We start from the raw sequence: 27,057 nt of genomic DNA on the forward strand, positions 1-27,057 counted from the left end.
AATAATTGAATTGAGTTAAATAGATTATTATTTTCACAGTATAGTCTTCCAAAAACATATATTTCGAATTTGTTTAACTCTTAACCCTCAAGCTCCCGGGGTATTTTGATTCTTGTCATTCCCGGGGGGGGGGGGCCATTATGGCCCCCCCTTAAGATCTCGGCCGCCGATCGCGCGAGCGACGCAAAAATTTGCACGCTGGTAGTGTGTGATGTAATCTACAAGGCTGTATGGTAAAATTTTCCAAAATATTGAGATTTTATTTTATATGAATTATTTATGCTAATTTATGCATAAATCATACTTTTTGCTCTAATTCACTAAATAAAGCTCCTAGAATGCTAATTTTTGGTAAAAATATTCTTTGTAGCATTCTTAACAATCGCAATTAAAAAAAACTTCGGTTTGGAAATCAATTTCTTATGTATTTTATTGTTTTATGAATTTCTTATGTATTTCTTTGTTTTTTTACTTTTGGTTTTTTATTGTTTTTTCAATGGAAATCGTTCCAGACTTAATTCTGATCATAAACAAGGCAAAATTAATTAAGTTTAATCAGTAAAAGTAGAAATAATGATACATTTATGAATTTTGGCTAAATACACTATTTGCATTGGATTTGTACATGAAATCACGTTTAAGAGCAATTGTGGGTCTGACATGCACTTATATAATGTTGCGTATTGTCGTAACCGCGTACCCGCGCGTCACAAATTTGGTCTCAAAATTTGCGCGAGACTTGAAAGTAAAAAGTCAGTGAGCGGCGAGGTAAAAAAAATTCGCGAAGCAGATATATCGCGAAAATTGTCGAGGGGGGGGGCCATTATGGCCCCCCCCCCCCCCCCCCCCCGGGAGAATTAGGGTTAAATCCAAATGGTGATTATCATGATATTATAAATAACATATTTCATCATATAAATAAATTAGAATGGAAAAAACATTCAAACAGATTAGGCATGAAATGCAGTGAAACTGTGAATTGTAGAGATGTAATTTGGGGGATTTTGAGGAGAGTTTTGCAGAGAAAAAGACTGAATATTAACACTACTTTATTTCTATACATGATATTTTCCATTCAGAGGATGTTCTGTCAGTGGTTCTCCATATTTACTATTATTATAACATGTACTTATACTTTGCTTCTCCAACTCGGCCAAAGGTTTATTTTTGCATATATCAAAGGAATACTATACTAAATATTGTTACCTATTTGCAAAAATGCATCTTCAAGAAATTATCAATGTGTGAACTGTCTGTCAATACACTAGACTATAGTGGGAATTTCAAGATACCATCACTGACGCATGCTCAAGTGTCTCGATTTATATTCAAACATGTATCAGTTCTAACAGCCAAATATCAATTTCTACATTAACATGTGAAGCTTCTTGATCGCATTCCATGAAAATATCAAGAGTGATATATAAGTGAAAGCTTACACTTTGCACAAATTTGTTTAAAAAAAGATGAATACTTGGGAGGAACAAATAACTGGGGAAACTCTTCCAAACATATTTAAAGATGAACCCACTGCCTCCTGGAACCAAGCGGGCCCTGTACAAGGTCTAAGGGAATAAGAGATTCAATGGTTTATTTGGCTAATCTATATCTACTGTGATTTCATAATGCTTATTTTATGAACATTTTTGCAAAAAAAAAGTAATTACATGATGGAATTGTCAAATTGCAATCAGACATAGTAACACCCTCTTATAATGTATGCTTTACTAATAATCTTACGAGAAATATTTCAGAACTAAAAACATTTTCATATACAAAATAATTACAATGTACAATAGGCTTCCATCAGTCAGATCTGTATCCAATCCCAACAAACAATTTACAATAAAATATTGTAACATATAATATACAACTTGCTTGAAGGCAATTTAGTGTATTAAGGCAACACTAAATTTAACATATTTTTCTAACTTTTGATTTTAAAATATTTTTTTTAACATCACAAAGTGAAGCTCTCGTCATTTATCATTCCACATTCATGTACCAAAACATGCTAGATATCTTAACCCAGAAAGCTAATTTAACAAAACAAGTTTAAACCTCTTTACTTCTGAAATACTTGAATATTAATTTAAAAAACACAATTCATTATTACTTTCACCTATTTTTAACTGAGAAAAAGAACAAAAAACAAGTGAGTGTGTTGGAGTCTCATCATAAAAAGAACTATGTAAATATATCATAGTTTAAAAAGTTTTAATGATCTATCTTTAGTGATGTGATGTGCCGCATAAATAAACACAAAGTACAACAAAAACTGAAAGAAACCAATTGAATGGGTGACATACTTGTTTGTATACCTCTTCTTAAACACCAAGATTGCACTCTCTCCGGATACAAAACTTCATATACTGCATGGGGGTGAAAAAGATGGGAAAGAGATTTTAAAAGGAACATAAGTAGTAGTGTCTATCAAAATAACACTTGTTCTTCAACATTGAACAAAGGCAAATGTATTTTCCTTCAATCTAATTCCACCAATATCTTATTGCTTTTTGTACTCTGAATCCATTACAAAAAGCTCTCAGATATCAAAGAAACAGTTCGATTAAAGCAAATCAAGGAGTAAATATAACATTTTCTTTTATAAATAAAGGTATTAAAAAGGAAAAAGTGAAAGCCATCCATAAATAATAAAATTATTTTCTAAACTTTTCAAACCTATCCATGCATCTGTACTTCGGATCACTTGAAATGTTCAACTACATGTAATTAATTTTCAATTTTCAATTATAATACTGATAATTTACATCAGGGACCGGTATCACAAATCTAAGCGATTGAGCGTACAATTGACTTGTAAACATACTTGCACATAATGATCAATGTAACTATGCAAAAAATAGGCTCTATGACCAAGCACAAAGCTATGCGTTACCGGGCCTTAGTGTGGGGGTTAACATTTCTTGTCACTACGTGTAAAAAGAAATCTGTTATGCTGTCAAGAACAACCTGAGCTTTAAAACCACAGCCCTATCAATCAATTTCTTAAGTCATCACATGCAAAAAGCTCTTAATCATTTTATATTACCAGCATGATGTAACTTACTTTGGCTATGGTGTATTGACTGCTGTGAGGTTCCTAGGGTGGTATCCAATTCCATCGGTAGCTGTGTAGCTTGGTGCGGTCCTTGAGATGGGTTGCCTACTGGCCGCATCGCTACGCTGAGGGCTGGCAGGGACAGATGGCTGGTGGTAGGCGGTCTTGTTATGGTCGTCGACGGGAGAAGGGGTGGAGGCGTGGTCCTTGACGTGTACTACCTTAGTGTCTATGACCTCACAGTCAATTTGCATCATGGAGATGTGATCCTTGGGAGTGTTCCACATCGACTCTAAAGACATCAAATAAATTATCATAATATTCCACATTTTCAAATCTCTTATAAAGCTAATGGCCTTGGATGCCCACATTGACTGGCCTCACTGCCCCTGTCATTGGCCTTGGTGATTTTTTGTGACCTTTAAACAAAATAATTTCCATCTGCACTATAGAAATGTATTCTTTATAGTAAAACAACCTTGCCCTGAAAATATAGAATTGTGGGCTTGCTATCATATTGGAATGATTTATCTATGCAGTTTACAGATTGTATACCTAGGTCATAGAGTATGCTCAATCTCAACTCAAAGTCACTGAAAAACTGAAAGCCAACAATATTGACTCTTTCATCCTACTGGTATCCATATAAACTAAAAAGGACAGGGCTATTTCGGGGCATTGACATGTAAGCAAGGGGGATTAAGATGTCTGCCTACTGCATGGCCAAGCCCAAATTTGGACAAGAAATTTTAATAAGCACCAATATTGTTTCACCGTGCATAGTGAAACGAAACAGCAATTACACAAGTCAGCATCGATTAACACACATACTCATTTTTCACTTTCGTGCCTAAACATTCTCTTACTCCACCTATTTTTTTCAATGACCAAGTTTGGGCAAACCACACTTGTTACAAGTTATATGAAAATAGAAGGTTCTTACCATTAGCAGTGACTGTAGGCATAACAAGAGACATCTTAGGTCTGTGTGTGTTGTTATGAGCAGTAGCTGGCAACAGCAAATGATCCTGAAAATACACATTGATAAATAACATAAGTATGCGGTTATGAGAAGTGGCAAAATGTACAACCATTCAAAGAAATAAATCTAATAGTCATAGTCAACAATGGCATCAACAAAAATCTGCATCATACTTCATTTATCATTAAAAGACATCTTTCGATATTTGTGAAATTAAAATGACAATTTCTTCTTAATATCCAAATGAAACGTGCAACAGATGATGTTGTTTGAAATTTGTGAAATTAAAATGACAATTTCTTCTTAATATCCAAATGAAATGCGTAACAGATCATGTTTGAAATTTGTGAAATTAAAATGACAATTTCTTCTTAATATCCAAATGAAATGCGTAACAGATGACGTTGTTTGAAAAATGACTATTTAATTAGTTTCCTGACAATTGTAAGTATTGTCCTCATCCAACAGTTACCATAGTAACAGTCACATGTCTGTACACCTCAGCGAATCAAAACTAAGGAAAGTTGTCAGATCTAACAATTTGTCAGATGGCAGTTATTGATGAAACACCAAACTAAAGATAGTAAAGGAACTTTAAATTTATGAGAATAATTACATTTCTGAAAGACACCACATAGAACGTATCATCCCTCCTATTGAGGGCCTCCAGCAGATTGTCGTACGTTCTCTGGAAAAAATTATCGTATAGTTGAAGCGCCCTCTCGTCTGACTCCACATGAAGCGCTGGGCCTGAGCGGAAGCGGCCGTGCTGGGGCTGACGACGCTTCTTCTTTTTCTTCTGAAACAGAGTAAAAATGGTAATACTAAGAAATGTAGCATCATAAATACTAATAATGAAAAATCATTGATTTAGACTGCACAATATCTATATACTGAACTGCACACTGCACCATACTGTATAGTAAAACCAGGAGAAACTAAAATATTAATAAGACAAACAAATATAAGTCATAAGAACCAGGGAAGACTACAAAGGATTCAAGACTAACAAAACCAACATGATAAATTTGAAAAACTTTCATTTTGATTGATATAGTACTACTTAATTGCTACAATAGAAAGCCAAAAAGATATTTTCAAACATGATACAAGTTCTAAGCCTTGACCTTTATACAAAGCTTGTATATACCTTCTTTTGTATTTCTTCCTCTTTTTTAGATTTCTTCTGCTCCACGCTTTGTTTTTTAGCCCAGAACTGAAGAACATCTGTCAGCCTGTAATAAAACAAGTGAAAAGGGAGAAGTAACTGTACATGAATGATTGATTGATAACATATGCCACCAGAGAAAGAATAATAGAGATTTTGGATTTCCATTTGTATTGTAAAGATACCTTACAAAAGTGCGAGTGACAAATATCCCTTTTGGAATATTAACTGAAGTCTGTATACATAGGAGTAACCTTGTACTTTAATCTGAATAAAAGCAACAGAAAAGCTTGAGAGGAAAAAATCCATTCATCAATCAACAATACATGCTTGTTAATGATTTTGACTAGATTGAAATGAGCTATTAATCAGTATTGAGTCCTACAAACATATTTCATTTCATACTAATATATACGGTACTTGCTGGTGGGTGCTTCAACGGCGTATGCATCCATACCACTTCTCATTATATCATGTCTAAAATGGAAAGGACTTGTAAATCAATATGTTCTGTGACAGTTTCTTTGTTCTGGCTTGAAGAAAAAAAAAAATCAAAATCATTAACCGGTGTCACTATACCATAATGTCAGTAATTGTTCTTTTCAGCGATAAGTGTCAATAGCGTAACAAGATTTTTGCTTGCAGTATGTATTAAGCGAAATAGATCCCGTTCTCATTACGCTTTCTAAAACTAGTTTACTGGAAACCAGTTCAGGAAACCAGTTTGGAAGATCGCTTTGCTAGCGTTCCCATTTGATCACCTGAAAGTGGTTTACAAAATCACTTCACATAAAGCGATCTTGTTGCTATGGGAACACTCTCAGTGGGGTGACATGTTTCGCGCGAAATTTGAAACTGCAGCATAGGCATTCTACACCTGAAATGTGGAGTAGCGCGCTCAAAATGTGCGAAGATCGCTTCCTGAAAAATGGTTCTGTCCTCACTTACGCTAAAACCAGTTCGACGCAAAGCGATATTCAAAACTACATCGCGAGGTGGTTTTCTAAACCGGCATGGAAGATTGCTTCCAAGACCGCTTCGCCCGTTCTCATTACACGTTAAACTAGTTTTAGGACGGTAGTGAGAACGGTGTCAATGTCCGGAAAAGGAATGTTGGGTAGTCGTTCGGATTATAGCTCTGAAAAGAACTGTTGGGATATAATTTTTTTCAATGTATTGTTCCTTGTACAATTTTTTTAATGTATAATTGTTATCTGTTCTTATAAAATGATATTACCAGTCAAGTTATTCCCTTCAGTACATTCAGAAATATTCTGAAACATTTGAAGGATTTGAATTTTGTTCACAAAGTTCCGCAGACAAACTCATGACTCTCGATAAGTATATCACGTCATGGTTTCAATATGATGCTGTATGCCATTCTATGATATCATGTATTTGTTAACAAGACCATGTACAAAACATATATTGCACAAACTTTTTATAGATTCCATTCTATTCAACTTCTATTCTATATCAGCCAAGAGACAATTGGAAGGGTCTCCCATCCCTGCAACAATTCATGTCGCTTCAAATCTCATAGACTTTTTTGTATGGAAAACGCAATTGCTAAGCTTTGTTAGCAGATGCCTGGGTCCAATTTCATAAAGACTTGTTATAATAACAAATGCACAATTTCTATATCAAATTTACTATCAGCCAATCCGATTGAAGGATTTCAGTAGCATGTAACTGTTAACATGCAAATTTGTTACTATAACAATTTATTTAATCGGCCCTCCGAACTAGCCTTCAATATCAAAATGTCAATCTCATTTACCTGATGGTGTCTGTAACATTCATCTGATGCAGGCAAAACCGGTTACCCTGTGGCAGAAGATAACGGATCTCCTTCATGGTTGCTATAGCAACGTCTGAAGCCGACTGGTTGGCGATGCTCTCCCATAGGTGGACATCTTCCATGATGTCATGAATGGAGGCGTGTCTAGGGATGGATTGATTTGATTTGCTATGGAGCTTGGAGTCGTTGGGCATCTCCGAGAAGCCGAGGAGTGCACGACCCGCGTGGTTACCCGTATTATACTCTGAGGCTAAACCCCCATCTTGATTGAAGAGGCTAGATGAGAAAAATAGTTGTAGTATATTAGTACTATTACATAAGATGTCTTCATTTCCCAAGAGCAAAATGAGAGGAATAATTAAATAAAATTGTAATATGATGTAACATTCAATGATATCTGAAAATTTATTTCCAATTTTGAATATAGATCAGCATCTATTTTTCACAAAGAGTGTTCAAAATAATCTCTCAGTATACATCACACAAATGACTCATTTTCTAAACAAAAAAAATGATGAATTCAACAATTACCCTAACAAAATCAAGTTAACTACAAATAAGATTATCTCCCCCCCTGCCTGCAGCCCAGTTTACAAATGTATACAACATAATATAAACTAATGATGTTTATATTACCTCAATGGTGAAAGGTTGAATCCAATAATTAAAACTATTCCTAATAGAAACGTGGCTGTCCTCCCAGGAGACGACAAAACAGATGAATGCATTTTCTTTAGAGTTGTATTCTGTAAAAAATAAACATTACAGAAATGGAATTGGTGTTAGGCATTGAAAGGTTAAACAGGGTGCTACATAACTTTTTTGAAGCACTTGCCCAGTCGGGCAAGTAAATTTTCAAATAGTTGGAAAATACTTGCCCGAATATAGATTTCACTTGCCCGAAAAAATCCTTCAAAACAAAGTTTTATTGCTTTAAAACAAGTTATATGCTTACTGTTTTACATACCATACCATTGACGGCTTTAATATATTTTTCAACATGACTACTGATGTACATGTACCTTGTATTTATTTTTTTAATGATTTTTATATATATGGTCAATATGCTCTTTAATCTATTTCCTAATCTCATATATTTTAGAGGGGACTAGGACGCACAATAAAAAAAGGGGAATTCACTGAAAATAACGAGGTATACAAAGGTTGGATGGAAGGAAGAAAGAAAAAAAGATAGAAAGAAAAGAAAGACAGCTATAGTAACAGAAAACATGAACGAAAGAAGGAAGGAAATTTAAAGAAATAAAGAGAGATTGAAAAGAAAAGGAAAGATAGGCAGAAAGAAAGAAAACAGTAAGGAAGAAAGCTCAGACTAGACAGTCATAAATAAAGAACAAAATTTATCAATTTCCTTGGCTAAAAAAAAAATTGTTACGAAAGAAACCACGTTTATCAACATACACACAAATGCATATGTGGGACTGTCAAACAATGTATTTCAGTGTGTGCGATACTAGACGATCATTCGAAACCCGATCTTTTTGAAGCATAACAGAAGTGAAAATTTCTCCTTTTACTGCCTACAAATGATAGAGCTACCCCAATTTTTAGGAAATGTGGACATAACAAGAGTTTTCATTGGTAAGAAATGTGAAGTTTGACAGTTCTGTGGGAGATTTCTTCCAGAGCAAACTTTGTTCGTGCAGCACCGTAGAAACCATGGGCTGCGTGGACTAGGCGCTAGCTAGCTAGGTATGCTAGACTGCCATTGATTCTGTGTGTGTGTGTACGTGTCTGAGCTGTGTGTTTATTGCAGAAAATGGCGCAAATTTTGCAATTCAAATCATGACTTATAAACTTTTTTGAAAGAAATTAATGATATGGCTATTTTTCTCTCTTTTTCTTTTCTATATTTTTGATGATGAAATATGGGGAATCTTTCTAAAATATAATTTCTATATGAGAATTTTGCTTGCCCGATTCGGGCAATTACTTTTTGTCTTTGCTTCAAAACACTTGCCTGGCTCTAACTTTTACTTGCCCCGGGCAATCGGGCAAGCGCTTATGTCGCACCCTGTATTAAAGAATGATGAGAAAGAATTGGCTTCGAGGGCAGGAGAGATATATAGTCAAAAGTTAATGAGAATAATTCTTTTGCATATATGTCAGTATGTCACAAAGTGACATATGCAGACCTAAATACTTTTTTTCATTACCAAATACAATTTAAATGCAAAGTATAAAGGTTTGCAGGGAATAATTTCTCTGGTATTGCATCACTTTTTGCACCATTTTTATAAAGTTTGCTTCACAAAAGGTCTTTTTGTGTAGCAGAATTTTACATAGGACTGTACAGAACATAGTTGAGAGCTTTTCTCTTAGGAACAAAAGTGCTATTCACCGTTAGGTAATACCGTAAGCAAAATTATTCCCTTGTTTGCTACAATTCAACTATTGAAGCGCTACAATTCAACTATTGAAGCGCTACAATTCAACTATTGAAGCTCGACAAAATCAAGGTCGGTGAAAACAAATTAAAATATAGCTTTTTCACAATCATAATTATTCTATGAATCCATACTTGCGAAAGCTTCATGAAACAAACCCTAGAAAGTATACTATGAATAAATGTAGATATTTAATTCATGAAAAAAAATATACTATCTATCTGACATATGAAGATACAGAACTCTCTCTAAAAGTTACATCACAGCATATTCATTCATTACAACATCATAATATATAATACATCTTACCTCCTTGACCAGTGTTTCCATCTTACTTCTAAGTGATAGATTTTCTGATCTTAACCTCTGGATTTCTTTCTCCATGCTCTGTGCTTTACATTCCAACTCTTGTACATACTGAAACAAACATAGGTCAAGAGAGAAAATAGAAGGTCAGAGAGAGTGGAAGAGAGCGCTTAGCCTAATGACTGTTTAAAAAAAAGATTCATTTCAATTTTCTGGGGGTACTTTTCACAACCTACTGCTTAGAGGGGAATGAAACCTTAGGAGCAAGTGGGCTTGGGTGGAAACAGAAAATTCAAAGAAAGTTTGAGAAAAATTTGACAAATACTAAGAAAGTTATGAGCATTTCAATATTGTGATCACTAATGCTATGGAGATCCTCCCATTGGCAATGCGACAAAAATGTGTGATGTCACATGTGAAAAACTTTTCCTATGATGGACTATAAATACCCCCAAAATGCTTTTTCTTATGGTGATACAAACTCTTTGTCCATAATGTAATCTTTGGAAATCTGTATTACATGCCTTCCTATAAATAGAATACATGATCTACTGATAGATGTGATAAAAGAGGTCGTTTAAGTGAAATATATGAAAAAGTAATGGGAAAGTTGTTCACATGTGACATCAAACATCCTTGTCGAATTGCCAACGGGAGGATCTACTGTACATTACAATAATGATCTAAACTTCAAACGATCATAACTTTCTTATTATTTGTTCAATTTTTCTCAAACTTTCGTTGATCTGTTTCTTTGATTGTTCTATATTTACACAAGCTATCCTGTTCCAAAGGTTTAATTCTTCCTTTAAATCAGCTCCATTGGATAAGCTTCAACATTGCAGTGAATGGGGGTTTTCCAGAACTTTTTTTTCTTTTAATTTCCAGTGCTCTTATGAGCATTTAGGGGACGAAATCGCCCCCAGCCCCCACGTAATTTGTTCCCTGCCTACATGTATAATAAAGAGATTAATATGTAACCATCCTATCTACAGACAGTATCCCTATTGTGGCCTGATCATTTTGCATCTGATCATTAAAGAACAAAATAAAAGAAAATTCATCATTCAAAGTAAACAGTGTATTGGTAATAGATGGTTAAATCCTTTCATTTGAGATAGGGTTAAAGAAACCACAATTTCTAACAATCCTGTTTTCAAGATAAAGAATAACTTTGTAAAAACTTTTTTAGTACACAAATGATAGAATTTCTTCTTATTTTTGAGACCCAACAATCACAAGATATTCATGTCACATGTTTACATTACCAATATAAAAAGATTGGTCATCATTCTTACCTCCTTTTTCTTCTTTCTTGATAAACACGCAGATTCTCTATTTTTGATCATTCTTTGTTGCCTCTTCCATGCCTTTACCTACAAAATGAAATTAAAGGTAAAAGAAAGTAGTTGCAGCAAGCAATTATTTCATGAGAAAGTCTTTTAAATCAAGGTTAATTGTCACCATATTATCATACATCTAGATCTGGTACATCAATGTAAACTTGTGTTTGTAAAATCATGAAATCTTAGCTTAAAACCGATAATTCTGATGATCACTAACACAGAAAAGCATATGTGGGACAGTGTATCAATTTTGCTTGGAAAAATACCTGACAATTGATGAAATTCCGTGCTTATTTTGCTCATTTCTCAGCAATTACGCATTTTCTTCCAGAGCCATTTTTGAAAACCAACCATGAACCAAGGGTTTATGCAGATTTCCTGCATAAATTACGAATTTACCGCATATACATTGTATTAAGAAATGTTAAATGGTGGTGCGCGATTTTGTCACAATGCACCAAACTCAGCCCGTTGCAATGGTTAGGCATGCTATTTTATTCATGAGTCTAGTGTTTGAAGAGTGGACTCATTAATTCAAAACAGTTGATTCATGAATAAAATAGCATGCTTAACCATGGCAACAGGTGTTAATTTGGCACACTGGGATAAAAGCACACATCAGTATTGGACATTTTTCAGTATACGCGGTAAATTAAGTGTCAATTATAAATGAAATCTGCATAAAATATGGTTTCAACTGATTTTTTTTTTTTTAAACCACCTTTGTAAATTCAGGCCAGGGTGTTTTCTAAAACCCCACATTACAGAATGAAATTGATCTCAACAATAAAATGTATGTCAGAACATTATGTTCTCATGTCATGATGTCAGGATGCAACTGTTTACGACAAGCTTGAACAATCATGTTAACATCAACTATGACTAGCTACCCCAAAACCATCAATAAGTCAACCAAAAATGAAATTTTGAGTTTCAAAGGCACATCCTAAGCTTTCAAATTACACATAACTTGCCAAAATTGACCAATGATAACCCACACTAGTACTTGATTGAATTTCAGTGAGAGCCTAAAAGAATAAGGGGAAAACATTTGAAGTTCAGGGTTCACTCAAGCATGAGATGTGCACACTGTTCAATCTCGTGAAACTTCCAAGCAGTTTGCAAAAAACTTGTGTCCAAGAAACTCTTGCATCTCTTTTTTTCCATTCAACTTTACAACTTGATATTTAATGGTATGAAGGAGAAGAATTACTCCTTCAGATGAGCAATTTTTTATTTTATTTTGCTATTTGAAGACCAAATTACTATTTTGATTATTTACAGACAACCTTCCCTAGCAAATTGTTGGTTTGGGGGTGGCTGGTTACAAATATGAATACCCATTGATCAAATTAACCAGTGGTTTTATTGTGTATAAGTTTACATTGTCTATAGTAGCACTGCCAAACATATAAATTTAAGATTAGAAGAAAATCTCTTTCTTCCTTTGTTCTGATGGAAGAAGGATGCAAAATCAGAAAAAAGGGGTTAAATCTGCAAAAATGCAGACAAATTTCCAGGCATTTTGTTTACAAAGGGACTCTGGGTACAATTTGTAGCAGATGAATTAATGTAATGCTCTCTAAAATAAATCACATAACTTTGGACAATTCTGTGAATCAACTGCAATTCTGTAAAAGATGAGTCTTTGACTGACATCAGTTCACCTAATACCAATAATATCTAAGACTTACATCAATATCAGGAGGGCAAGGCTGAGTGACTACTGCTAATGGTTGTGTGGTAGGAGATGGAATGTTGGTGTGAGAAGATACCGGTATAATCTTGGCTTGTTTGGCTGGTGGAGGGGCAGAAGAACCACGCCCTGTTGGTGTTGGAGCACTGTGCTTGACAACAATTGCTGGTCTCACAGCAGCTTGTTGGATGAAATAAGAATAAAAACAATAATGCAAATCAATATTTTATTGTTCGAAAAAGAAACACTCTGAAAATTCATTCTGCCCAATTGATCATGAGCCCGGAAGCCACTATCCCTTACATCGTTGAACGCCAAACAGCTGGAACTCCCTCCTTTTAACGTCTTTTGGTCTGACGCAGCCAGTACTTGAACTCCCGACCTCCCTGTTGTGAGATGGACGCTCTACCAACTAAGCCAACACACTGGTAAATAATAGGCTTTTACACAGTGCCATATATCTAATATAATCTCTTCCACTCCACACTAATATCATCATGTTTGAACTCTAGCTGCCGTATCCAGTGCACAGTCAAGGAATTAATCCCACCAGGTACCCATTCACCTCATCTGAGTTGAGTGCAGCAAAATAAATTTTTTAGTATCAGACTGGATACTTGGATTTTCAATATTCTCCAACTATAATAAAACATGGATCTTAAAATGTAAAAAAAAAAAAATGGGAATGACAGGCAGAAAATGGGAAGGGGATATGAGAAATGAAAGATGAAGATTTAGAAAGGACAAAGTAAATGAACATTGGTAGGTCATTACCTGGAATTTGTTTAATAGTAACTGTTGGCTTGGTAGGTGAGTGCATGGATGTTTTTGTAGACACCGGTTCTAGCTTAGGAGCTAGGGGTAACTTCATAGCCCCATTGATAGGCTTGGGTGCGATGGCTACACCCTTCTTGGCACCATTGATTACCCCACTGGCGAGAGACTTGGTGACTTTGTTTGGCAAGTTTCCGTTGGCAATAGTGAAGAAAGTTTGTTGACCCCCGATGGGAGGTGATGGTGAATCTATGCTGGAATCACGGGGTGGTGTAAGGGGCGGAGACTCCAGCTTGATGTGGACATTGGATGGGTCACCAGTCTGTACGATCTATCAAAGATAAGGACAAATATCAGAATGGATGGATGGATTGTATACAAAGAGGTGATTCAAAGTTGGTTTAGTCCAAGCTTTCATGATACCATGAAAACGCAAAAAGTTTGACTTTACAAGGTAAACCATCATTAATCAAGTGTACATGTAATGCTATTTCGTATCACAGTCAAGTATGTACACCCTATACAAGCCTACTCTATTCTATACTTTGATGATCAAGAATATAAAGTAGGCATAAATCTATGTAATAATAATACAGGGATGGATGCTCAAAGTTACATAACCAAGATTTTTGTGAAAAAGGAAATATTGGGGCACTGCCTTAACCCATGCTGCTAACCTTTGGACAATTGAATGCAAAGTTCACAGCTTGACTATGATACCTAATGATCGAAGATATTCCGAAAAAATAGGAAGATCTTCAACATCATTATTTCAGATCTCACTTTTATCTTCTTTATCATTCCCATTCCCATTCATATTTAGCTCATAAGTTGCCCCCTTCCTTCCTTCCTCCCTCCCTCCCTTCCTTCCTTCCTTCGTCTATTCATCCATCCAGCTATATGTAGTCTGCAGGCACAAACTCATATTTGACACTAACCAATTATAACATGTCTGGAATGAAGACTAGACACCAAACTCTCCCTTTATGTCAAGACAGACACAGTGCATCATAGGAGTGAATTAGTCTAACTACTTCAGACTCTGCATTATGCACAATACGAATTGTGAACACCAAGGGTCTGTCCCTCCCTCCCTCCCTCCACCCCCCCCCCCGGCCGTCCATCCATCCACTCATTTATAAATCAAATTTACATTCATTCCCTTATTCATCCATATATACATTATTAAAGTGAGAGGAGTTACCTGTGATGATTGGCTGGATTCACTGGAGGAATCTGAAGAGTCTGAAGAGGGAGGGGGTGAGAGGGGCTCACTTTTAATCGGAAATCCATTATCTGAAAGAGAAGACATAAAGAGGTATGGTGAACAAGGGTTTTCCTTTACACCAGATACAAACAAAGACAATAAAAGAGAAGTAAGAAGTTGAAGTTGAATATCTGACATGATGTGTGTAAATACTTAACACGTTAATAGTTTGTAGGGCATGAATGCTTCCACTTGATATTTAAAAGCATTAAGTTATTTGGTGTAAATGGAGAAAAAGTCAAGATTTTTCTGGTTGCCAGGCTGAACCCTACATGTACGTGCATGTACAACGTGTATGAGCTGAAACCTTTAAACCTTGACTTACAGATTTGAATTCAAACCTGACCTGCAGTTTAGTGAGATATACCAAAATATCAGAGCTTTAAATTTTGTGAAATATGTTTCACATGAACATACATACAGACAGAAGTGTGCAATGCTCAATGTTGCTTCCAGACTTTGTCTGTTACTTTGGATTGAACAAAACAATTGTGGTTTCCTCATGCATGAAACACACAATTATTAGCCTAGATATGGTAGATGAAAATCAATAATTCACTACAATGTAAATATTTACAGAGTGGTGGTAATAATACTACACCCAATATGCATTGTAAATTGACTCTGTCAGCCCAAGATTATTAGCTTACCACCCTTCAGTAAATGCTACCAGATTAGAATAAACAGATCAGAGGCATTTTGTGTACAATGAAATCAGATAATATACTGGCCTCACATGAATGCAATTTTAGTGTACATTTCACATAGAGAACTGCACATATATGTAGCACAATTATGAACCAGAGAATCAAGCTCCCAAGGCCACAGACCAGCATGAGATTTTAAGCAAGTACCCTTAAACTTGGCGTGGGAATGCCAGTTACTCTGTACGATGTACAGTGTATAAAGAATTGACTGTGATATGGCTATGAGAATGGCATTGTTAGTATGTAGGAGTATACATGTAGGTGCCCATAACTCATGTCTCTCTCTTCATACTTGATATTTGGCATGTCAGTGAATGTGATCAGTAATCATTTGTACATGTATCTTGTGCCTTAAATTGTCTCTCATAACAAAATTGCTTGTTAAGAAGTATGGCATGTTTAAATGGGGGAGATCTCCCTGATAAATGACATTTGATATAAAGAAAATCAACAAAATTTTTGAAAATGAAATTATATTGCCTTTTTCATTTTCACATGATCCAATTTTTTTTATAGGTAACATACATGTACATCTGTAGGTAGCGTGGCTTTCAATACTCGTCGAATAATAATAGAAGAGCGTGTGGTCACCATAGATACTAAAAGCACTGCTGATTATATTGAAGATTATGGGAGGAGGGGGGGGGGTGGCTACTTTAAAAATGCATGAAGTACTAAAATGAACACTAAAAGAGCTAGGAGGTAAAATACATTTACATGTATGCATAGTTCATAATCATTTAAATAATTTTTTGCTACAATGACTACTACATGTAAATCTATGTACACAAAGATTCCATGGTAAAAGACAAGCAATATTGGTTCATGACAGGGAAAGTGAGAGAACCACATGACAGCCCTGTCTTACAAAGAGTTGTGATTGATCCAATTGACTTCAACTATGGAAAGCCAGCAATATCAACTTCTGAACTGCATGTTTGTTAAACGCTCAGTGCGTTCAAGGAATTCATCTTGCCGGGTAACCATTCACCTCACCTAGGTCAAGTGCAATTTTAACTCTTTAAGGCCGTCTGCACCATCCCGAGTTTTCAAATTAGCGCGCTATTTCTGATCCGGCAAATTATCCCGATCAGAAAAATCTCGAGATTGTTTGCAGTGCAGACGCAATTATCGCGCTAGTTCGTAGGATTAATCTCGAGATTGCAATCCCAAGTCAACTCGGGTTCATTTGCAAAATAGCGCGCTATTTCACGAATTATCCCGCTAATTCGTCGGTGCAGACGCACTCGAGATTGGACTCGGGGTAATTTATTCATGACGTCAGTCCATAATGCAATTCACGTTCCACTTCCGCCTTGGTCAAAACATAAACATGTGCGAAAGTCAACTTTATACATGCGAATAGCGTTCATCAATTCCCCAATCAGCAACGATGGTGTCCCACCAGTGAAGGATAGTTGGGAGAGACCAGACCGATGGGGGAGGCGCTCATTATCGACGATGGTCATAGTAACACTGACAGCAGTGTCGTCTTATTCCTTCGCAAAATGTGAGCAAATAGCATTTCTTTCCCCCCCCTCTCTCTCTCTCTAGCTCTCTCTCTCTCTCTGTGTCGTTGCCTCCTTCTCCGCCATCGGGGCCATCATATCATTACTTCATCACTTCTCCACACGCTGAGCGCGGCTGAGCTGAGAGGATTGTTGCATAACACCGATCGAATTCGGCGAAAGTGCTAGTGAAATCGCGGGAAGTTATTCAAAAGCGCGGGCCGTTGAAACTCCAAGATCCGAAAGTGCGCATGCTCTGAATATTGGGCTTGTTGCCTCGCTCGAGCAGGAATCTCTCTTATTGCGATGGTGGAGACGGGGTTTCTTGAATCTCGAGATTAATCGCGAAGAGGGCTGATCGGGCTAAAATCTCGAGATTGAGCAAACTCGGGATGGTGCAGCACCGCCTTTTGTAAGATGGGCCCCAGGTGTCAAATCACCAGGCATGGGTGTTGGCATTGGTGTTGGAAGCTTAATGTAAATTTAATTCCAAAGCTCTAGCCTCCAATGCCTAATCTAAGTTTACAAAATGAACCAGATCACATACAAGTACTATAGCTCAATAACATACATGTATCAGCACAATACCATTCAAGATAAATACCAATGTCTTAACTTAATCAATAAATAAAATTGAACGAATGAAAATATGAACAAAAATAATTAGTGAATAAAGAAATCATAGTAAAAATAAAGATAGTAAAAACTATATTTCTACTACTACTACTACTACTACTTCTACTACTACTACTGCTAATAATAATAATAACTAAATAACAATAATATAAGTAGAAAGTCAAAAAAGGGCCTAAGCTTTCGATCCTAGCAGAATCTTCGTCAGAGGCAAAATGACAAACATATAAAGTGGAACAACCATAATATAGACCACAAACAAGCTACAGCAACACTAGAAACAAGGAGACAAAAGGGGCATTAGTGAGTAGAGAAGACCAATCAGGTTAGTGAAGGGGATGAAAGAAAATGAGTAGGCAGACACAAAGGGAAGTTAGTGTAAGTAAGGCCAAGAGGGATTAAGATAATGAGGCAGGCAACATCAAACAGGATCTGGAACAAAACAGTGATAGAGGGGTGAATAACTAGAGAATTAGTGAGAGGTGGGTCAAACAGGTTACAAAGAAAGGCATAATAAACTGGTGCGTAAGAGTGGGGGAAAAAAGGAAAAGAATGGGGAACAACTGATAATGTGCAAAAGACATATAAGTATATATGATAAAGCATTAAATCCCTCTTAATCCCTCTTGGCCTTACTTACACTAACTTCCCTTTGTGTCTGCCTACTCCTTTTCTTTCATCCCCTTCACTAACCTGATTGGTCTTCTCTACTCACTAATGCTCCTTTTGTCTCCTTGTTTCTAGTGTTGCTGTAGCTTGTTTGTGGTCTATATTATGGTTGTTCCACTTTGTATATTTGTCATTTTGCCTCCGACGAAGATTCTGCTAGGATCGAAAGCTTAGGCCCTTTTTTGACTTTCTAATTTACTCCATTGGCTCTCTTTTATTAGATAAGCAGTTTTCAGCAGCTTCTTTTTGCCAATAATATAAGTATACAAATAAAAAAAATAAAAAAACAATCTTGATGGCTAAACTTACTTTCTGTGTGATGCTCCTCATCAGTTAAGCCAAGCCAAGTTTTAGTCAGATCAACAACATTAATATCACCAGAGCTCAAACCTCCCGCAAAGCTTATACCAGATAAGAACTCACTAGATCTTGACAAAGCATCCTGGGGAGGGCACACATAGAAAAGGGAGAAGATAATGTAATGATGATTGCATTATTAAATCAATTCAATTCAATTTCATTTTATTGTCCACATGGAAATTTGTCTTGCTCACATTATAAACATTTGTAATAAAACATTACATATATCAAATGTATAGATACAACAGGCCTCTACAAAAAAAAAAAAAATCATCACTTGCCTGACAGGGCAAGTGATAAAAAAATCTGCTTGCCCGATAGAAAAAACTGCTTGCCCGATTTTTTTTCAAAAATTCTTTTGCTCTTAATTATTCTTTTCTGTCCTGGCTGAACTTGATTTACTGGCGCTGCCCTTGGCATTTCTTTTTCTTGACTCTTGTTCAAGTTGTTCTGGTCGCCGATCACGACGACAAAAGTCGCCTATTTTAGTCTGACGACTCATGACCAGATTTCACAAAATGAAATACAGGACAATCGACAAAAAAAAAGATCAAGAAAGAAGGCTACACAGTGTTAGACTTGTGAAAAAATATACAGAATTGGAAGGGAGGGTGAACGAAAGAATGAAGGAGAGAAAGAAAAGAGATGAATTGAGAAGAAAGAAAAAATGAAGGGGAAAATGAAAGAAATAATAAAAAATATAAGAAAGTTCCAATAAAAGAAGGATGAGAGAGAGAATAAAAATAGATAAAAAGGTTTCCGTCATTCTTTGAATTGAATATAGAAAGAAAAAAGAAAAGAAAAGAAGGGAAAATGAATAAATGTGTGAAAGTCAAAATAAAGAAGAGAAAGACAAAAAGAAAGTAAGAAAAAAGGAGGAAAGAAAGAATGAAGGAAAGAAAATGTTTCCTTCATTCTTAGAAGAAAGAAACAAAGAAAGAAGAAAACAGGAAGGAGGGAAGGAATGAAGGAAGAAAGGGAAAAAGTATAAGGGAAAATAATAAGGACAAAATGAAATAAATAATGAAAGAAAGAAAGGAGGAAAGAGAGGGAGGAAAGAATGAAGGGAGGCCAGAATGAAAAAAAAAGAAGAAAATAATGGAAGGAGAGAAAGAACGAAAATAAAAACGAGTGGAAGGGAGAAGGAATGAAGGAAATAAAAAAAGGAAATGTAATAAAGAAGGCAAGTGAGAGAAAGAAGGAAAGAAAGAAAATGAACAGAGAGAGAGAGAAAGGATCAGGAAATAAAAATAGATATGTAACAAAAAAGGGCAAGAAGGAAGGATAGAAAAGAAAGAAAGAGGAAAAAGGAAAAAGTTCAAACTTCAAGCAAATAAAAACAATCAAATCATATAACAAAAATCCTAATGATATTTGGTGGTTTTTTTATATATAAAAAAAAAAAAAAACTAAAATGTTTTAGAAATGAATGGCCGAGTCAGTCCGAAGCTTGCATGCATTCAGCGCAATCTAGCTCGAGTCAACTGGTTCGCGATCGCTCGTGTACGTCCGTACATGTAGAGCATGCGCTCAGAGGGCGAGAGAGGGGTTTCCCCAGCTAGCTCCTTCGTCGATTAGTAGCGCATGCGCACAGTGTAGTTTAGAAAGTAAGATGGCAGCCCCCATCGAACGGGACTGCTGGCGATAAATTGTCGGTAAATTGGCGCTGATTTGACATGTTTCCACTGTTTTTTTACTGGTATGACATTGTATGAGAGATATTGGCCGATAATTGCAATTTATCAAAAATTATTAAACTTTACTGTCAATTTATCTTTTTCATTTTCAAAACAACCACTTGCCCGATCAGGCAATTGACTTTGAAAAATGCTTGCCCGCACGTCAATTTCACTTGCCCCGGGCAAGCGGGTTTGTCGCGCCCTGGATACAATTATACAAAATTGCATTAGAAAGCAACAAATACCAGGGAAATTCTTTAGGATAATGTTAATGATTTTCCAATAAAGAAGTAAAGTAAAGACGAAAGGTAAAAAATATCGTCCGGTGGGAAAGAGAGATAAAAAAATATTAAGCAAATCGTGTCTATCGACATCCCATTCCTGATCATTTATTCCAATTCTGCATATACATGTACATATACCATTACAACAACCACGAACATGAACATCATCATCACCACCATCACCACCACCAATGCAATCATCATCTTTATCCTCATCCACATCATCATCATCATCACCACCATCACCACCACCACCACCAATGCAATCATCATCTTTATCCTCATCCACATCATCATCACCACCATCACTACCACCACCACCAATGCAATCATCATCTTTATCCTCATCCACATCATCATCATCATCACCACCATCACCACCACCACCAATGCAATCATCATCTTTATCCTCATCCACATCATCATCACCACCATCACTACCACCACCACCAATGCAATCATCATCTTTATCCTCATCCACATCATCATCATCATCACCACCATCACTACCACCACCAATGCAATCATCATCTTTATCCTCATCCACATCATCATCACCACCATCACCACCACCACCACCAATGCAATCATCATCTTTATCCTCATCCACATCATCATCATCATCATCATCATCATCACCACCACCACCACCACCAATGCAATCATCATCTTTATCCTCATCCACATCATTATCATCATCACCACCACCACCACCAATGCAATCATCATCTTTATCCTCATCCACATCATTATCATCATCATCACCAAAATCACCACCACCACCACCACCAATGCAATCATCATCTTTATCCTCATCCACATCATCATCATCACCACCACCACCACCACCAATGCAATCATCATCTTTATCCTCATCCACATCATCATCATCATCACCAAAATCACCATTATCAAATATAAAAAAGCTCACAATAAAAATGAATAATACATTTCTGTTCTCTATAAAATTTGCTAATGCCACATGTAGGTTATTGTGTGAACAAGCATCCTGCCCATGAAGATCTCTTTTAAAAGCCTTCCTTCAGCAGCCTTTATACCCAGGTTTCACTAATTTGTCAAGTGAAAAACTAAAGGAAACCTGTCCACAAAGACAACTGACCTAAAATAAATATCATAATTTGTCATCCTACTGTTTTTTCTTTAATATAAATAAATAAGGTTTCAATGATATATAAAGCTTACCTCTTCATCCAATCCAGAATTAAAGGCTATATCTTCAGCATCATTCAAATCGTCTGATAAATCCTGAATATGATTTCTATTGTAGAACCCAGGATCACCTGAATTTGTTCAAAAAAAAAGAAAAGAAAAGAAAACTGAGTATATACATGTAATAACATAGAAGATACAATTTTAAAATTAACTTAATAAAAAAAAAATTATTTCAAATATCATACTATTTGATTGATCCCGATAACCGCAATGCCAAAATAATACTCTCAATATCGTATCGCTTAATTTTTCACAAAATTTGACAGTTGAAACACTTGGCAGTCATTTCTGCTGCTACAAATGTTGCATGTGGAAGCATGGTCCAGTTGCTGGCAATAGATGACAGAAATTACATGTACTGTCTGCCATTTTTGCTTCAAGTGGAGATCATGGCTAAGCAGGGATTTGAACTCACAACATCACAATCTTGAGTTCAATGCTCTAAGCACTATATATTGGGCACTCCAAGGTAAAAGGGTACATTGAATAGATGAAAAAGTGTAAAATCAAACATGAAACCTCTAGGAAAACATTTATCTCACATATTGTCGAACAAGTACTTGTAATATATTCATGCATGAGAACTGAGAAGATTACAATGTTTTCTCACTTCTTGAATCAGGCACTGGCCTCAAGTGGACGTATGTTACATTGGACTGACATCTGTATGTTCATAGTACCCCATAAATATTTAACCAATACGTTCATTTCTATGACTGCGGCTACTATATACTCCAACAAAGTACATTTTAAATGGGTAAAGTCACTATTCAATTACAGTGGTTTTATGGTATGATGTGCCAATCACAATACTTAACTGCATTTTTTTTTTTTTTTAACTGTGACATTTTCATATCGAATACTTCCATAGTCTTAGTTCGTAAGTTAAAGTAAACTTGTTATCAAACATGACTTTAGTTTATTTCACTAAGTGTAAATGGAAACAGAGATTATCAGCAAGAAAGACCTCCAATATTTGTTTGATACTTCATTTACGATGATCAGCTCACTTGTCAGGTACATGAATGTACATTACACCAGGGCCCCGTCTTACGAGAAGTTGCGATTGATCTGATCAATCGCAACTATGGATGGCCAGCAACGTCAACATCTACATAATGCATGTTTGTTCAAAATATTTTCTAACTATGATGTATATTGCATTCATTGTTTTCTTGAAAATTCACTGTGCTTCTCTTTGTTTACAAAGGACATTGGGCAAATTTCCTGTAGAAAAAATTATGACATTCATGGATTTCCATAGAGTTACAATTGATTGGATCAATCGTAACTCTTTGTAAGATGGGGCCCAGGACAGACACGTACCTGAATGTATGTTACACTTGGACACTCAAACGTATCAAAACGTGAGCTCAGGATGGAAATGGAAACCAACAAGAACTTATCTCCATGATCGCGAGAACTATCAATTTAGGGATTTTTCACTGCACTTAAGATTTAGCCGACAGCCGTACTTGCACGCTAGAAATATTCAAATGAAGATGCCGTAACGTATGTTCGCTTGTTGGACTGACCTTGACTTTGGGCTAAATACATGTACATACATGAAGGACACTGCATGGCTCTTCCTCCCCCATGTTCCACACAATTAAAATTTACTTATCACACCTGGCCTGATGAACAGCAAGACACTATTGCGGATCTAGTCTGCCACGTGATGGCAGGAAAAAAAGACACTTGAACGTACGTTAATGCAACTGCAAGCAACTGCACAACAACAAGTGGACAACTTTGCCATTCGGCTGAGTTGTCCTCTGGGATAGCCAGGACTGCCCAGGAGGCTCCTAGAGAGTGAAAATCATTCACTAATGTGTGCTTACTCTCCATGGAGTCAGGATTGTGCCCCATCCATGTGCGTATACCACGGTAAAAATTTAAATTTTCACCCCCCCCCCCCGAGATTTCTACTTTCCTTGTAAAGATCTAGCGCTACATGTAAATAGAGTCTGCCGCCCTCTATATGCATCTAGTTGCTTAGTTACTAACAAAGAGAACAAGATGGCCATGTAGACATCGTCAAGTTTTTTCCCCATCTTCTCATAATATTTGTTGTTTTTTATGTTTGTTTAAAAATGAAATCAATATTTAATAAATATCGGAAATGAAGTTGTAGCCCATTTACATGATTTTGGGCTAGATTTTTTCAGGGAAAGTAGAAATCTCGGGGGCGAAAATTGCATCTTTGACCGCGTTATACGCACATGAATGGGGCACAATCTCTGGCTCCGTAGGAGCCCCTGGCTACTCTGGGACAAGTTAGCCCGATTAGCCAGGAGGCTCCTAGAGAGTAAACATCATTCAATAAATATGCTAGTATCCACCACTTTTGAAGTTCTAACAAGTCACATTTTACAGTGAACTCCATTTTGAATTAGTCACGCTCTTTCTTGGAGCTCCCCGGCAAGAGTTTTGAAGTTGAAATATAATCATGATGTAAAATCGTCATACAAAAATAAATAAGTTTATCTTTCGAAAGATACGAGCAACACTTGGATTGTGAAGCGTCCCGGCTTGATAGGGAGGTATAAATGATAGTCTTAAAATTGTTGAAGATTCATAACATATTTGTAAAGAATTTTTATGTGATATCGACATGATTTATGATATAAAATCATTCTTTGAAAAGCAAAATGAAGCCCACAGCCAAAGCAAGTGATACCTCCTTCGTCATATGGTACATTGCGTCATACCTTGGGTGACCCAGCTGGGCCAGGTCTGTCATCAAGACATCCGACAACAAATTGAGATAATCTGCCGAGATTCCCTGAACCATTAAATCAGGTAAACATGAGATATAAATTGTTTCTCTAAGGCAGCCACTAAGGTGATTTTGAAACATGAGCCATGCGAGCAATTGCTTTGGGTGGTGATGGACATTACATTTATTTCTTTTTTAATCAGCGACTAAAGTCTAAAGTTACAAATGAAAAAATTAATTCAAATTCTAATAACTTTATAAATCTTTGATGGATTTTCTTCAAACTTTCACCAATACTTTTCATTATTTTTTCTGCTAAGTGCTATCTTTACAATAAACTTTTTGTCAGGGTGAACTCCCCCTTTAGTGTTTGGTCACTAGAAAATGACACCTACATGTACATACCGTGAACGTGTTGTTTTCTGTAGGGGAAATTTGGAAATATATACAAAATCACTTATCAGTTATTTTTACCATGTTTTAATTTTATCAAGATAAAGACAAAATATCCCACGAATCAGTGGAATATTTTCCCAAACTCTTACTTAGAATATTTTTGGTATTTTCTGAGCCATCCAATATGCTGTTTGACCTGCGACCGTTCGCATGCGATGTTTTGAAATCGGCCGTGAATAATACGTGTGAGGAAATACATGTAGATACTGGCCCAAAATCACCAATTTTGAGGATAACCGGAGGATGGACACGGAGTGAAATATGGGTGAAGACTGGTCGGTATACGTATAGCCACTCAACAGTCACATCACATTCACATTGCATTGACTCTCGGCTATAGCCTATACTACTCTAGTATAGGCTATACTGTTGCTGAGCTGTATACTATAGGCTATACAGCTCATCAGCAACAGTGCAGTACCGTACACATGAAACACACAACTCACAAGGAAATATTACAGTAATTCAAATATTTACGAATAGTATGGGTTTTAAATATGCATCATACTCACCCCAATCCTCAGAGGACAGAAGATTGTCTTCTATAAATTTATCATCTGCATCAGACATTAAATGTAAAGCCATTTTTTAACGAAAATAATTTTAAAGAGGGCAACAAATGCTATGACACGCCGTGTTATCAGCGAGACTATTCCACATATGGCATAGGTACAAGGTATAGTATGTTTATATCTGACATGGCTACTACTATAGCCCACTATGACATTATTTTAGAAAATGAATATTTTTGACTAATCTATATGGAATGAATTAATTTTAAATTAATTCATTAATAAAATGATTAACTAAAATATAACAGTTTATGTTGGAACATTTGTGCAATAATACTCTTACCCCCATATATCAAAGTGGTCGTTTCCATATTTCCAATTTTCTAATGCCAATCACAAGAGGGCACCAAACCATTTTTGCCCAGAGTGAGTTCGACTTTTGAAGAGTGTATGTAACAACATGTTATACACAGTTCATTTATTTCCTGAAATTCAATTGGAGATATAGGGACAATAGGGTCACTGCAAGCCAAATTTCAGTTGATTCCCATTGATGCTGTAAAGTAACCATATGTTTCATAGACTTTAAAGGGACCTTTGAAACTGCAGTCACGGAGCAGTTCAAACAATTCTCTCTCTCCCTCTCCGTTTTAATCTTTCCTTGTATTTTGTCTTCCTTTTATTTTTTCTTTTGTTTTCCTCTTCCTCTTTCGTCCCTTTCTTCGTTTTTTTATCTGTCCTAATTTCCCCCTTTTCTCCCCCTCCCCCATCCCTTCCATTTTCTCCTCTCGCCCATCCATTTAACGACGAAATACAGAACCCGCGTAGTTCTTTTCTCCCACTTTCCCTTGCTGGCGTTGCTAGGGGCTTAGGCGCAGCATCAGCCCCTACTTAATTCCCCCTATTCCCATAACTTTACCTTTTCTAATCTATTCATTTGGTACGAGAGGAGACGAGGACTTGGCTTCTCAATTCACAATTTTGTTGAAAAAAAATAATTGATTTGTTACATAGAGTTCCGAACTTCCCTTTTCAGTGGGCCTTTTCACCCCGTTTTAATTTCCCCTTCCCCTTATCTTTTAGGCTCCTCTTTTTTCCTCTCTCAATTCCGGCACTCTCTTCCCTTTTTTTGTTGTTGATATATCATTTTGTTCTCCCCCTCTCCCTTTCCTTTCTTCTTTTCCTCTCTTTCCTTCCCCCAGTCCCATTTTTATTCTCCCTTTCTTTTTTTTCTCCTCATTTCTCATTGTTCCCCTTCCCCATCTTTTCCCCTCTCTCTCGTGTCCTTTTCGCTTTTCTTATATCCCCTCTCCATTTCCTTTGGCTTCTCCGTTTCTTTCTTTCCCCTTCACTTTCTCCCCACTATTTTCTTTTTTCTCTTTATTCCTTTTCTTTTCTTTTCCCCTTTACCTTTCTTAAGTTTCTTTCCTTCCTTTTTTCTCTTTTCCCCCGTTTCCTTTTGTTTCCTTTCTCCCTTTCTTTCTTTCTTTC

General features: G+C 36.3%; 1 protein-coding gene across 2 annotated transcripts; it reads right to left on the bottom strand.

Moving 5' to 3' along the window:
- Nucleotides 1–25,714, bottom strand: LOC129277480 (cyclic AMP-dependent transcription factor ATF-6 beta-like). Of its 2 annotated transcripts, none has more exons than XM_064109978.1 (15): nt 25,567–25,714; nt 21,850–21,947; nt 18,633–18,765; nt 14,744–14,835; nt 13,540–13,870; nt 12,764–12,945; nt 11,022–11,099; nt 9,727–9,834; nt 7,649–7,758; nt 6,992–7,288; nt 5,194–5,278; nt 4,660–4,842; nt 4,005–4,089; nt 3,071–3,353; nt 1–2,372 (listed from the first exon to the last, which is right to left on the bottom strand). In XM_064109978.1, the coding sequence occupies exons 1-14, from the start codon at nt 25,637–25,639 to the stop codon at nt 3,076–3,078; spliced, it is 2,133 nt and encodes a 710-aa protein (XP_063966048.1). In that variant the 5' UTR covers nt 25,640–25,714; the 3' UTR covers nt 1–2,372; nt 3,071–3,075. The 2 variants fall into 2 exon arrangements, with proteins under 2 accessions (XP_063966048.1, XP_063966050.1); XM_064109980.1 differs by having other exon boundaries at nt 455–2,372; nt 4,660–4,839.
- Nucleotides 25,715–27,057: the final 1,343 nt, after the last annotated feature.

Source organism: Lytechinus pictus, chromosome 15 (assembly GCF_037042905.1).
Source record: "Lytechinus pictus isolate F3 Inbred chromosome 15, Lp3.0, whole genome shotgun sequence".
Taxonomy (NCBI): domain Eukaryota; kingdom Metazoa; phylum Echinodermata; class Echinoidea; order Temnopleuroida; family Toxopneustidae; genus Lytechinus; species Lytechinus pictus.